Raw genomic sequence first — 12,703 nt, forward strand, 5'->3', positions numbered from 1 at the left:
TGTCAAGTCAAAGACAGGGTCACCAAAACCATAAAACCAGCTAAAATGATGCACTAACCTTTTACAATCTCCATCAGATGACACTCCTAGGACATTATGTTAGACAATGCATGCATTTTTAGTTCTATCAAGTTCATTTTTATATCCAAAAACAGCGTTTTACTATGGCATTGATGTTGAGGAAATCGTTTCCCTCCAATAACCGGCAGTCAAGTCAGCGTCACAAATTAAATAATTAAAATTAGAAAACATTGGTAAAATATTATATTGTCATTTAAAGAATTATAGATTTACATCTCTTGAACGCAATCAACTTGCCAGATTTAAAAATAACCTTACTGGGAAATCACACTTTGCAATAATCTGAGCACTGCGCCCAGAAATATACGCGTTGCGATACAGACTAGACGTCATGTTGGGGAGATCTAAAATCGAAAATACTATGTAAATAATCCATTACCTTTGATTCTCTTCATCAGATGTCACTTCCAGGTATCACAGGTCCATAACGAATGTAGTTTTGTTCAAAAAAGCTCATCATTTATGTCCAAAAATCTCCGTCTCGTTAGCACATGATGTAAGCCAGCCGGACTTCTCGTCATGAACGAGGGGAAAAAATATATTTCCGTTCGTTCAAACATGTCAAACGTTGTATAGCATAAATCATTAGGGCCTTTTTTAACCAGAACATGAATAATATTCAAGGTGGACGAATGCATACTCTTTCATAACGTATTGGAACGAGGGTACCCAACATGAAGTAGCGCGCCAGGTGTCTAATGGGACATCACCGTTCCATGGCTCTTGTTCGGTCAGATCTCCCTCCAGAAGACTCAAAACACTTTGTAAAGGCTGGTGACATCTAGTGGAAGCAATAGGAAGTGCCAAAATATTCCTAAACCCCTGTGTTTTTCAATGGGATAGGTTTAAAGTCAATACAACACATCAGGTATCCACTTCCTGTCAGAAAATGTCTCAGGGTTTTGCCTGCCAAATGAGTTCTGTTATACTCACAGACACCATTCAAACAGTTTTGGAAACTTTAGAGTGTTTTCTATCCATATATAATAAGTATATGCATATTCTAGTTACTGGGTAGGATTAGTAACCAGATTAAATCGGGTACATTTTTTTTATCCAGACGTGCAAATGCTGCCCCCTAGACCCAACAGGTTAAATACTGGAAGATACATTACTGACCAAGGGATGTTTGATCATAACCCCCCCGCCATATCTCTCTCTCTTTCTCTCTCACCTGTTCCTTATCACTGTTGATGATCACCAGGTCTGCTCCTCTCTCCAGACAGTCATCTTTGCTCTCCCCCCAGGTTTTAGTCTCAGTAGACAGGAAGTACCAACTGGATTCAAACTTCTTCCAGTCTTTAGGGCAGGTTTGTTCTACAAGACAAAAACATGAATTTCCATCTTATTATTCTGCACCTATTATTTTAGAATACAAACACAAGTTGACTGCATATTAGATATATGATGTTATGATCATTTATTTGGTAAACTCACTCAGATTAGAGAACTTTCTCATGAGATCATTTTTCTCTTTTTGTTGCTGGTCTCTCTCTTTAGTCAGAAGGCTGTAACTGGTCTGTAGCTGGTCTCTCTCTTTAGTCAGGGTGTTACTGCTGGTCTGTAGCTGGTCTCTCTCTTTAGTCAGAAGGCTGTAACTGGTCTGTAGCTGGTCTCTCTCTTTAGACAGAAGGCTGTAACTGATCTGTAGCTGGTCTCTCTCTTTAGTCAGAAGGCTGTAACTGGTCTGTAGCTGGTCTCTCTCTTTAGTCAGAAGGCTGTAACTGGCCTGTAGCTGGTCTCTCTCTGTTGAGTCGTGATGACCAATTACTCCATCTGTAAAAGGGAAAAGTTAATCAAACATGTAACTACCACACCATTGATGATTAAGGATGATTAAGGATGATTAAGTATGATTAAGGTTGATTAAGGATGATTAAGGATGATTAAGGATGATTAAGTATTCTACTTAAGTCTCAGTGACAAAATACTAAACTTACAGTAGACAGACAGGCCTATGATCCCAGTCAGTAGGAGAACACACAGCAGCCCCAGACACACTGCAGCTACTCCAGAGGGTCTCTTCCACCACTGGAAATGTACTGAATCACAAATTATTAAAGTATGGTATTTGGTAATGTGTTTTACTGTATCATCCACGATTGGGACAAATAAATAAAATAAAATTGTATTTGTCACATGCGCCGTATCCAACAGGTGTTTTAACCTGTTGGGGCTACAGGTTAGCAATGAACCCCGAGACGGGATTGCTAACAAGGCTGGAAATTCAAAACATCAAAAATCTAATAATTTCAATTTCTCAAACAAGCAACTATTTTACACCATTTAAAAGATAAACATCTCCTTATTCCAACCACATTGTTCGATTTTCAAAGAGGCTTTACGGCAAAAGCATAAAGTTAGATTATGTTAGGACAGTACATAGCCACAAAAGTACAAACATCCATTTTCAATTCAAGGTCACCAAAAGCAGAAACCAGCTAAAATTATGCACTAACCTTTGGCAATCTCCATCAGATGACACTCCTAGGACATTATGTTATACAATACATGCATTTTTTGTTCCATCAAGTTCATATTTATATCCAAAAACAGCATTTTACAGTAGCGTGAAATTCAGATTTTTTTCTTCTCTGAAGTGCTTCCGGTGAACAACGTTACAATTTACAAAATTACTATTCGAAAACATTGGTAAATTATAATATTGTGATTCAAATAATAATAGTTTATCATTTCGTAAATGCTACTGTATTGCCAGATTTCAAAATAACTTTACTGGGAAATCACAAGTTGCAATAAACCGGGTGCTGTGCTAAGAACAATAGGCTAGGCTATATAGGTTAGCATCATCTTGTAACCAGCTAATATCAATAATACTATCGTCAATAATCCCTTACCTTTGATTATCTTCATCCATTGGCACTTCCAGGAATCCCAGGTCCACTACAAATGTGGTTTCTTTTGACAAAGTTCATAATTGATGTCCAAATAACTCCAAGTTGTTCCATGTTGTTAGCGCTTCGGTGGCTACTCAAAAGTAGTGCGGGCGGGGGGTGGGAAGTCACGGCGAAAAGTTAAAAAAGTTAAAAAAAATAATCTATTTACGTTCGTTCAAACATGTCAAACGTTGTTTAGCATCAATCTTTAGAGCCATTTTTAACGTGAAACATCAGTAATGTTTCAACACGACCGCTCCTGTGTCTAGAAAAACATCTTTGAAAATTGTCTCGAGTTACATGATTGAGCAGGTGCAGGCAATAATGGAAGTGACGACATCCCAGGGAGGTCAACTTCCCTTCCTTGTCATCCGGTCTCTGTTGATCATAGACGCTTCAAACAACTTTATAAAGATCGCTGACATCTAGTGGAAGCCGTAGGAGTTGCGAAATGAATCCTTTCTCACTGTGGTATCTATTAAACAATGATTAAAAAAAATAGTACAGCCACAAAATTCTTTTTTTATCTCAGGTTTTCTCAGGTTTTTGCCTGCCATATGAGTTTTGTTATACTTACAGACACCATTCAAACAGTTTTAGAAAATTCAGAGTGTTTTCTATCCAAATCTGGTAATAATATGCATATCCTAGCTTCTGAGTTGGTGTAGGTGGCAGTTAAAAATGGGCACATATTTTTTTCAAAATTCTCAATACTGCCCCCGTAGCCCATTAAGAAAAATACAAAAAAATGAAAATAAATAAAAGTAACAAATAATTAAAGAGCAGCAGTAAAATACCAATAGCAGGGCTTTATACAGGGAGTACCGGTACAGAGTCAGTGTGCGGGAGCACTGGTGTCGAGGTAATTGAGGTAATATGTACATGTAGGTAGAGTTATTAAAGTTACTATGCATAGATAATAAACAGAGTAGCAGCAGGGTAAAAGAGGGGGGGGACAATGCAAATAGTCTGGGTAGCCATTTGATTAGATGTTCAGGAGTCTTATGGCTTGGGGGTAGAAACTGTTTATAAGCCTCTTGGACCTAGACTTAGGCACTCTGTTACTGCTTGCCATGCGATAACAGAGAGAACAGTCTATGACTAGGGTGGCTGGAGTCTTTGACAATGTTTAACCTCTCTAGGCTAGGCGGGACGAATTCGTCCCACCTACGTAACAGCCACTACTATCCTGTGGCGCGATTTTCAAAACCTTAAAAATCCTATTACTTCAATTTCTCAAACATATGACTATTTTACAGCCATTTAAAGACAAGACTCTCGTTAATCTAACCACACTGTCCGATTTCAAAAAGGCTTTACAACGAAAGCAAAACATTAGATTATGTCAGCAGAGTACCAAGCCAGAAATAATCAGACACCCATTTTTCAAGCCAGCATATAATGTCACCAAAACCCAGAAGACAGCTAAATGCAGCACTCACCTTTGATGATCTTCATCAGATGACAACCCTAGGACATTATGTTATACAATACATGCATGTTTTGTTCAATCAAGTTCATATTTATATCAAAAACCAGCTTTTTACATTAGCATGTGACGTTCAGAACTAGCATACCCCCCGCAAACTTCCGGGGAATTCGCTAACATTTTACTAAATTACTCACGATAAACGTTCACAAAAAGCATAACAATTATTTTAATAATTATAGATACAGACCTCCTCTATGCACTCGATATGTCCGATTTTAAAATAGCTTTTTGGTGAAAGCACATTTTGCAATATTCTAAGTACATAGCCCAGGCATCACGGGCTCGCTATTTAGACACCCGGCAAGTTTAGCACTCACCATAATCATATTTACTATTATAAAATTTCATTACCTTTTGTTGTCTTCGTCAGAATACACACCCAGGACTGCTACTTAAATAACAAATGTTGGTTTGGTCCAAAATAATCCATCGTTATATCCGAATAGCGGCGTTTTGTTCGTGCGTTCCAGACACTATCCGAAATAGTAAAGAAGTGTCACGCGCATGGCGCAATTCGTGACAACAAAATTCTAAGTATTCCATTACCGTACTTCGAAGCATGTCAAACGCTGTTTAAAATCCATTTTTACGACATTTTTCTCATAGAAAAGCGATAATATTCCGACAGGGAATCTCCTTTTCGGCAAACAGAGGAAAAAATCCCAAAGGCGGGGGCGGTCGGGGTCATGCGCATAAGCTAGTGTCTCTTGATCGGCCACTTGAGAAAGGCGATAATGTGTTTCAGCCTGGGGCTGGAATGACGACATTCTGTTTTTTCCCGGGCTCTGAGCGCCTATGGACGACGTGGGAAGTGTCACGTTAGAGCAGAGATCCTTAGTAAATGATAGAGATGGAAAAGAAGTTCAACAAATGGTCAGACAGGCCACTTCCTGTAAAGGAATCTCTCAGGTTTTGACCTGCCATTTGAGTTCTGTTATACTCACAGACACCATTCAAACAGTTTTAGAAAATTTAGGGTGTTTTCTATCCATATGTAATAAGTATATGCATATTCTAGTTACTGGGTAGGAGTGGTAACCAGATTAAATCGGGTATGTTTTTTATCCAGCCGTGTCAATGCTGCCCCCTAGCCCTAACAGGTTAAGGCCTTCCTCTGACACCGCCTGGTATAGAGGTCCTGGATGGCAGGAAGTTTGGCCCAGTGATGTACTGGGCTGTATGCACTACCCTTTGTAGTGCCTTGCTGTCGGAGGCCGAGCAGTTGCCATACCAGGCAGTGGTGCAACCAGTTAGGATGCTCTCGGTGGTGCAGCGTTAGAACCTTTTGAGGATCTGAGGACCCATGCCAAATGTTTTCAGTCTGTTGTGCCCTCTTTTCAGATTTTGTTGTGCCCTCTTCACAACCGTCTTGGTGTGTTTGGACCATGTTAGTTTGTTGGTGATGTGGACACCAATGAACTTGAAACTCTCAACCTGCTCCACTACAGCCCCATCGATGAGAACAGGGGCATGCTCGGTCCTCCTTTTCCTGTAGTCCGCGATCATCTCCTTTGTCTTGATCACGTTGAGGGAGAGGTTGTTGTCCTTGCACCACATGGCCAGGTCTCTGACCTCCTCCCTATAGGCTGTCTCGTCATTGTCGGTGATCAGGCCTACCCCTGTTGTGTCATCGGCAAACTTAATGATGGTGTTGGAGTCATGCCTGGCCATGCAGTCATGAGTGAACAGGGAGTACAGGAGGGTACTGAGCACGCACCCCTGAGGGGCCCCCGTGTTGAGGATCAGCGTGGCGGATGTGTTGTTACCTACCCTTACCACCTGGGGGGCGGCCCGTCTGGAAGTCCAGAATCCAGTTACAGAGGGAGGTGTTTAGTCCCAGGGTCCTTAGCTTATTGATGAGCGTTGAGGGTACTATGGTGTTGAACACTGATCTGTAGTCAAGGAATAGCATTCTCACATAGGTGTTCCTTTTGTCCAGGTGGGAAAGGGCAGTGTGGAGTGCAATAGAGATTGCATCATCTGTGGATTTGTTTGGGTGATATGCAAATTGGAGTGGGTCTTGGGTTTCTGGGATAATGGTGTTGATGTGAGCCATTACCAGCCTTCCACTAACTGTTGCTACGGGTCGGTAGTCATTTAGGCAGGTTACCTTAGTGTTCTTGGGCACAGGGTGGTCTGTTTAACCTCTATGGGCTAACCTACTCAACAGCCAGTTGAATACTGTGGCGCAATTTTCAAATACCTTAGATATGCTATTACTTAACCTGTTAGGGCTAGGGGGCAGCATTGACACGGCTGGATAAAAAACATACCCGATTTAATCTGGTTACCACTCCTACTCAGTAACTAGAATATGCATATACTTATTACATATGGATAGAAAACACCCTAAATTTTCTAAAACTGTTTGAATGGTGTCTGTGAGTATAACAGAACTCAAATGGCAGGTCAAAACCTGAGAGATTCCTTTACAGGAAGTGGCCTGTCTGACCATTTCTGGAACTTCTTTGCCATCTCTATCATTTACTAAGGATCTCTGCTCTAACGTGACACTTCCCACGTCGTCCATAGGCTCTCAGAGCCCGGGAAAAAAGAGAATGTCGTCATTCCAGCCCCAGGCTGAAACACATTATCGCCTTTCTCAAGTGGCCCATCAAGAGACACTAGCTTATGCGCGTGACCCCGACCGCCCCCGCCTTTGGGATTTTTTCCTCTGTTTGCCGAAAAGGAGATTCCCTGTCGGAATTTTATCGCTTTTCTACGAGAAAAATGACGTAAAAATTGATTTTAAACAGCGGTTGACATGCTTCGACGTACGGCAATGGAATACTTTGAATTTTATTGTCAGGAATTGCGCCAAGCGCGCGACACTTCTTTACTATTTCGGATAGTGTCTGGAACGCACGAACAAAACGCCGCTATTCGGATATAACGATGGATTATTTTGGACCAAACCAACATTTGTTATTGAAGTAGACGTCCTGGGTGTGCATTCTGACGAAGACAACAAAAGGTAATGACATTTTTATAATAGTAAATATGATTATGGTGAGTGCTAAACTTGCCGGGTGTCTAAATACCGAGCCCGTGATGCCTGGGCTATGTACTTAGAATATTGCAAAATGTGCTTTCACCAAAAAGCTATTTTAAAATCGGACATATCGAGTGCATAGAGGAGGTCTGTATCTATAATTCTTAAAATAATTGTTATGCTTTTTGTGAACGTTTATCGTGAGTAATTTAGTAAAATGTTAGCGAATTCCCCGTAAGTTTGCGGGGGGTATGCTAGTTCTGAACGTCACATGCTAATGTAAAAAGCTGGTTTTTGATATAAATATGAACTTGATTGAACAAAACATGCATGTATTGTATAACATAATGTCCTAGGGTTGTCATCTGATGAAGATCATCAAAGGTGAGTGCTGCATTTAGCTGTCTTCTGGGTTTTGGTGACATTATATGCTGGCTTGAAAAATGGGTGTCTGATTATTTCTGGCTTGGTACTCTGCTGACATAATCTAATGTTTTGCTTTCGTTGTAAAGCCTTTTTGAAATCGGACAGTGTGGTTAGATTAACGAGAGTCTTATCTTTAAATGGCTGTAAAATAGTCATATGTTTGAGAAATTGAAGTAATATGATTTTGAAGATTTTGAAAATCGCGCCACAGGATGGCAGTGGCTGTTACGTAGGTGGGACGAATTCGTCCCGCCGGTCCCATAGAGGTTAAATTTTTCAAAAATATGACTATTTTACACCATTTTAAAGATAAGACTCTTGTTAATCTAACCACACTGTCCGATTTCAAAAAGGCTTTACAACGAAAGCAAAACATTAGATTATGTCAGCAGAGTACCCAGCCAGAAATAATCATACACCCATTTTTCAAGCTAGCATATAATGTCACATAAACCCAAACCACAGCTAAATGTAGCACTAACCTTTGATGATCTTCATCAGATGACAACCCTAGGACATTATGTTATACAATACATGCATGTTTTGTTCAATCATGTTCATATTTATATCAAAAACCAGCTTTTTACATTAGCATGTGACTAGCATGTGACTAGCATTCCCACCGAACACTGCCGGTGAATGTACTAAATTACTCACGATAAACGTTCACAAAAAGCATAACAATTATTTTAAGAATTATAGATACAGAACTCCTCTATGCACTCAATATGTCCGATTTTAAAATAGCTTTTCGGTGAAAGCACATTTTGCAAAATTTTCAGTAGATAGCCCGGCATCACAGGGCTAGCTATTTAGACACCCAGCAAGTTTAGCACTCATCAAAGTCAGATTTACTATAAGAAAAATGTTATTACCTTTGTTGTCTTTGTCAGAATGCACTCCCAGGACTTCTACTTCAATAACAAATGTTGGTTTGGTCCAAAATAATCCATCGTTATATCCAAACAGCGGCGTTTTGTTTGTGCGTTCTAGACACTATCCTAAAGGGTAAATAAGGGTGGCGAGCATGGCGCAATTCGTGACAAAAAAATTCTAAATATTACATTTCCGTACTTCGAAGCATGTCAACCGCTGTTTAAAATCAATTTTTATGCCATTTTTCTCATAAAAAAGCGATAATATTCAGACCGGGAATCTGCTTTTAGGTAAACAGACAAAGGAAAAGAAAGCATTCGGTCGAAGCGGGCACGCGCCTAAGCCCATAGTACTCTGTGTGGCCACTTGCCAAAAGCGATAAAGTGTTTCAGCCAGAGCCTGCATCGATATCGTTCAGCTTTTTCCCGGGCTCTGAGACCCTATGGAAGCCGTAGGAAGTGTCACGTTATTGCACAGATCCTGAGTCTTCAATAAAAAGAGCCAAGATGAAACACTACTTCTCAGACAGGCCACTTCCTGCTTGAAATCTTCTCAGGTTTTGGCCTGCCATATGAGTTCTGTTATACTCACAGACACCATTCAAACAGTTTTAGAAACTTTAGGGTGTTTTCTATCCAAAGCCAATAATTATATGCATATTCTAGTTACTGGGCAGGAGTAGTAACCAGATTAAATCGGGTACGTTTTTTATCCAGCCGTGTCAATACTGCCCCCTAGCCCTAACAGGTTAAAACATGTTGGGATTACAGACAGACAGTGAGAGGTTGAAAATGTAAGTGAAGACACTTGCAAGTTGGTCAGCACATGCTCAGAGTACACGTCCTGGTAATCCGTCTGGCCCTGCGGCCTTGTGAATGTTGACCTGTCTAAAGGTCTTACTCACGTCGGCTACGGAGAGCGTGATCACACAGTCGTCCAGAACAAAGCCATATTGCTACATGGCAATCTCACCTGTTTAGTGTGTGTGTGTGTGTGTGTGTGTGTGTGTGTGTGTGTGTGTGTGTGTGTGTGTGTGTGTGTGTGTGTGTGTGTGTGTGTGTGTAATCTTACCTGAATCAACAACTCCATCTCTTGAACTGGGCTTGAAGGCTCTTACATTGGAATATAATTGGTCATCAATCTCTGTGTTCTTCATTGCATCAAGCTCATCGTCTTCAAATCCATCTGAGTTTTCATAGACTCCCTCTGACATCTTAACACACTTGTGGTGAAATACAGTAACTTCTAACCTCAACTCTAATATACGTCTATAGCTGTGTCTTCTCCCCGCAAAGTCCTGCGTCTGTGTGACTTTAGGTAGTGAAACTCTTTATCAGTCAACCACAGTGAAGGGGAAATTGTGAAATTAGCACAACCCTGGCCACTACGTGACTCCCACCAGCCTTAGTGTGATAATATAATACATGATATGACTCCCACCAGCCTTAGTGTGATAATATAATACATGATATGACTCCCACCAGCCTTAGTGTGATAATATACTACATGATATGACTCCCACCAGCATTAGTGTGATAATATAATACATGATATGACTCCCACCAGCCTTAGTGTGATTATATAATACATGATATGACTCCCACCAGCCTTAGTGTGATAATATAATACATGATATGACTCCCACCACCCTTAGTTTGATTATACATTGCTCAAAAAAATAAAGGGAACACTAAAATAACACATCCTAGATCTTAATGAATGAAATAATCTTATGAAATACTTTTTTCTTTACATAGTTGAATGTGCTGACAACAAAATCACACAATAATAATTTATTGAAATCCAATTTATCAACCCATGGAGGTCTGGATTTGGAGTCACACTCAAAATTAAAGTGGAAAAACACACTACAGGCTGATCCAACTTTGATGTAATGTCCTTAAAACAAGTCAAAATGAGGCTCAGTAGTGTGTGTGGCCTCCACGTGCCTGTATGACCTCCCTACAACGCCTGGACATGCTCCTGATGAGGTGGCGGATGGTCTCCTGAGGGATCTCCTCCCAGACCTGGACTAAAGCATCCGCCAACTCCTGGACAGTCTGTGGTGCAACGTGGCGTTGGTGGATGGAGTGAGACATGATGTCCCAGAGGTGCTCAATTGGATTCAGGTCTGGGGAACGGGCGGGCCAGTCCATAGCATCAATGCCTTCCTCTTGCAGGAACTGCTGACACACTCCAGCCACATGAGGTCTAGCATTGTCTTGCATTAGGAGGAACCCAGGGCCAACCGTACCAGCATATGGTCTCACAAGGGATCTGAGGATCTCATTTCGGTACCTAACGCAGTCAGGCTACCTCTGGCGAGCACATGGAGAGCTGTGCGGCCCCCCAAAGAAATGCCACCCCACACCATGACTGACCCACCGCCAAACCGGTCATGCTGGAGGATGTTGCAGGCAGCAGAACGTTCTCCACGGCGTCTCCAGACTCTGTCACGTCTGTCACATGTGCTCAGTGTTAACCTGTTGGGGGTAGGGGGCAGTATTTACACGGCCGGATAAAAAACGTACCCGATTTAACCTCTTACATCTAGACGTTCCGCTAGCGGAACACCTGCTCCAATATCCAATGATAGGCGTGGCGCGAATTACAAATTTCTCAAAAATACAAAAACTTCAATTTTTCAAACATATGACTATTTTACAGCATTTTAAAGACAAGACTCTCCTTTATCTAACCACACTGTCCGATTTCAAAAAGGCTTTACAGCGAAAGCAAAACATTAGATTATGTCAGCAGAGTACCCAGCTGGTGAGTGCTAAACTTGCTGGGTGTCTAAATAGCTAGCCCTGTGATGCCGGGATATGTACTTAGAATATTGCAAAATGTGCTTTCACCAAAAAGCTATTTTAAAATCGGACATATCGAGTGCATAGAGGAGTTCTGTATCTATAATTCTTAAAATAATTGTTATGCTTTTTGTGAACGTTTATCGTGAGTAATTTAGTAAATGTTTAGTAAATTCACCGGAACTATGCTAGTTCTGAACGTCACATGCTAATGTTAAAAGCTGGTTTTTGATATAAATATGAACTTGATTGAACAAAACATGCATGTATTGTATAACATAATGTCCTAGGTGTGTCATCTGATGAAGATCATCAAAGGTTAGTGCTGCATTTAGCTGTCTTCTGTGTTTTTGTGACATTATATGCTAGCTTGAAAAATGGGTGTCTGATTATTTCTGGCTGGGTACTCTGCTGACATAATCTAATGTTTTGCTTTCGTTGTAAAGCCTTTTTGAAATCGGACAGTGTGGTTAGATTAACCTGTTAGGGCTAGGGGGCAGCATTTGCACGTCTGGATAAAAAAATGTACCCGATTTAATCTGGTTACTAATCCTACCCAGTAACTAGAATATGCATATACTTATTATATATGGATAGAAAACACTCTAAAGTTTCTAAAACTGTTTGAATGGTGTCTGTGAGTATAACAGAACTCATTTGGCAGGCAAAACCCTGAGACATTTTCTGACAGGAAGTGGATACCTGATGTGTTGTATTACCTTTAAACCTATCCCATTGAAAAACACAGGGGCTGAGGAATATTTTGGCACTTCCTATTGCTTCCACTAGATGTCACCAGCCTTTACAAAGTGTTTTGAGTCTTCTGGAGGGAGATCTGACCGAACAAGAGCCATGGAACGATGATGTCCCATTAGACACCTGGCGCGCGAGTTCATGTTGGGTACCCTCGTTCCAATACGTTATAAAAGAGTATGCATTCGTCCACCTTGAATATTATTCATGTTCTGGTTAAAAAAGGCCCTAATGATTTATGCTATACAACGTTTGACATGTTTGAACGAACGTAAATATATTTTTTCCCCTCGTTCATGACGAGAAGTCCGGCTGGCTTAGATCATGTGCTAACAAGACGGAGATTTTTGGACATAAATGATGAGCTTTTTTGAAC

At 40.8% G+C, this 12,703-nt stretch overlaps 1 protein-coding gene across 1 annotated transcript; it reads right to left on the minus strand.

The window, feature by feature from the left end:
* Positions 1–730: 730 nt before the first annotated feature.
* On the minus strand, positions 731–11,351 carry LOC123732614 (uncharacterized). The gene is made up of 4 exons (XM_082971361.1): positions 9,836–11,351; positions 2,022–2,123; positions 1,519–1,857; positions 731–1,398 (listed from the first exon to the last, which is right to left on the minus strand). Exons 1-4 carry the CDS (start codon positions 9,975–9,977, stop codon positions 1,193–1,195), a joined length of 789 nt encoding a protein of 262 aa, XP_082827487.1. The 5' UTR covers positions 9,978–11,351; the 3' UTR covers positions 731–1,192.
* Between the last annotated feature and the right edge of the window lie 1,352 nt (positions 11,352–12,703).

Source organism: Salmo salar, unplaced genomic scaffold (genome assembly GCF_965601325.2).
Source record: "Salmo salar unplaced genomic scaffold, fSalSal1 ptg000257l, whole genome shotgun sequence".
Classification (NCBI taxonomy): domain Eukaryota; kingdom Metazoa; phylum Chordata; class Actinopteri; order Salmoniformes; family Salmonidae; genus Salmo; species Salmo salar.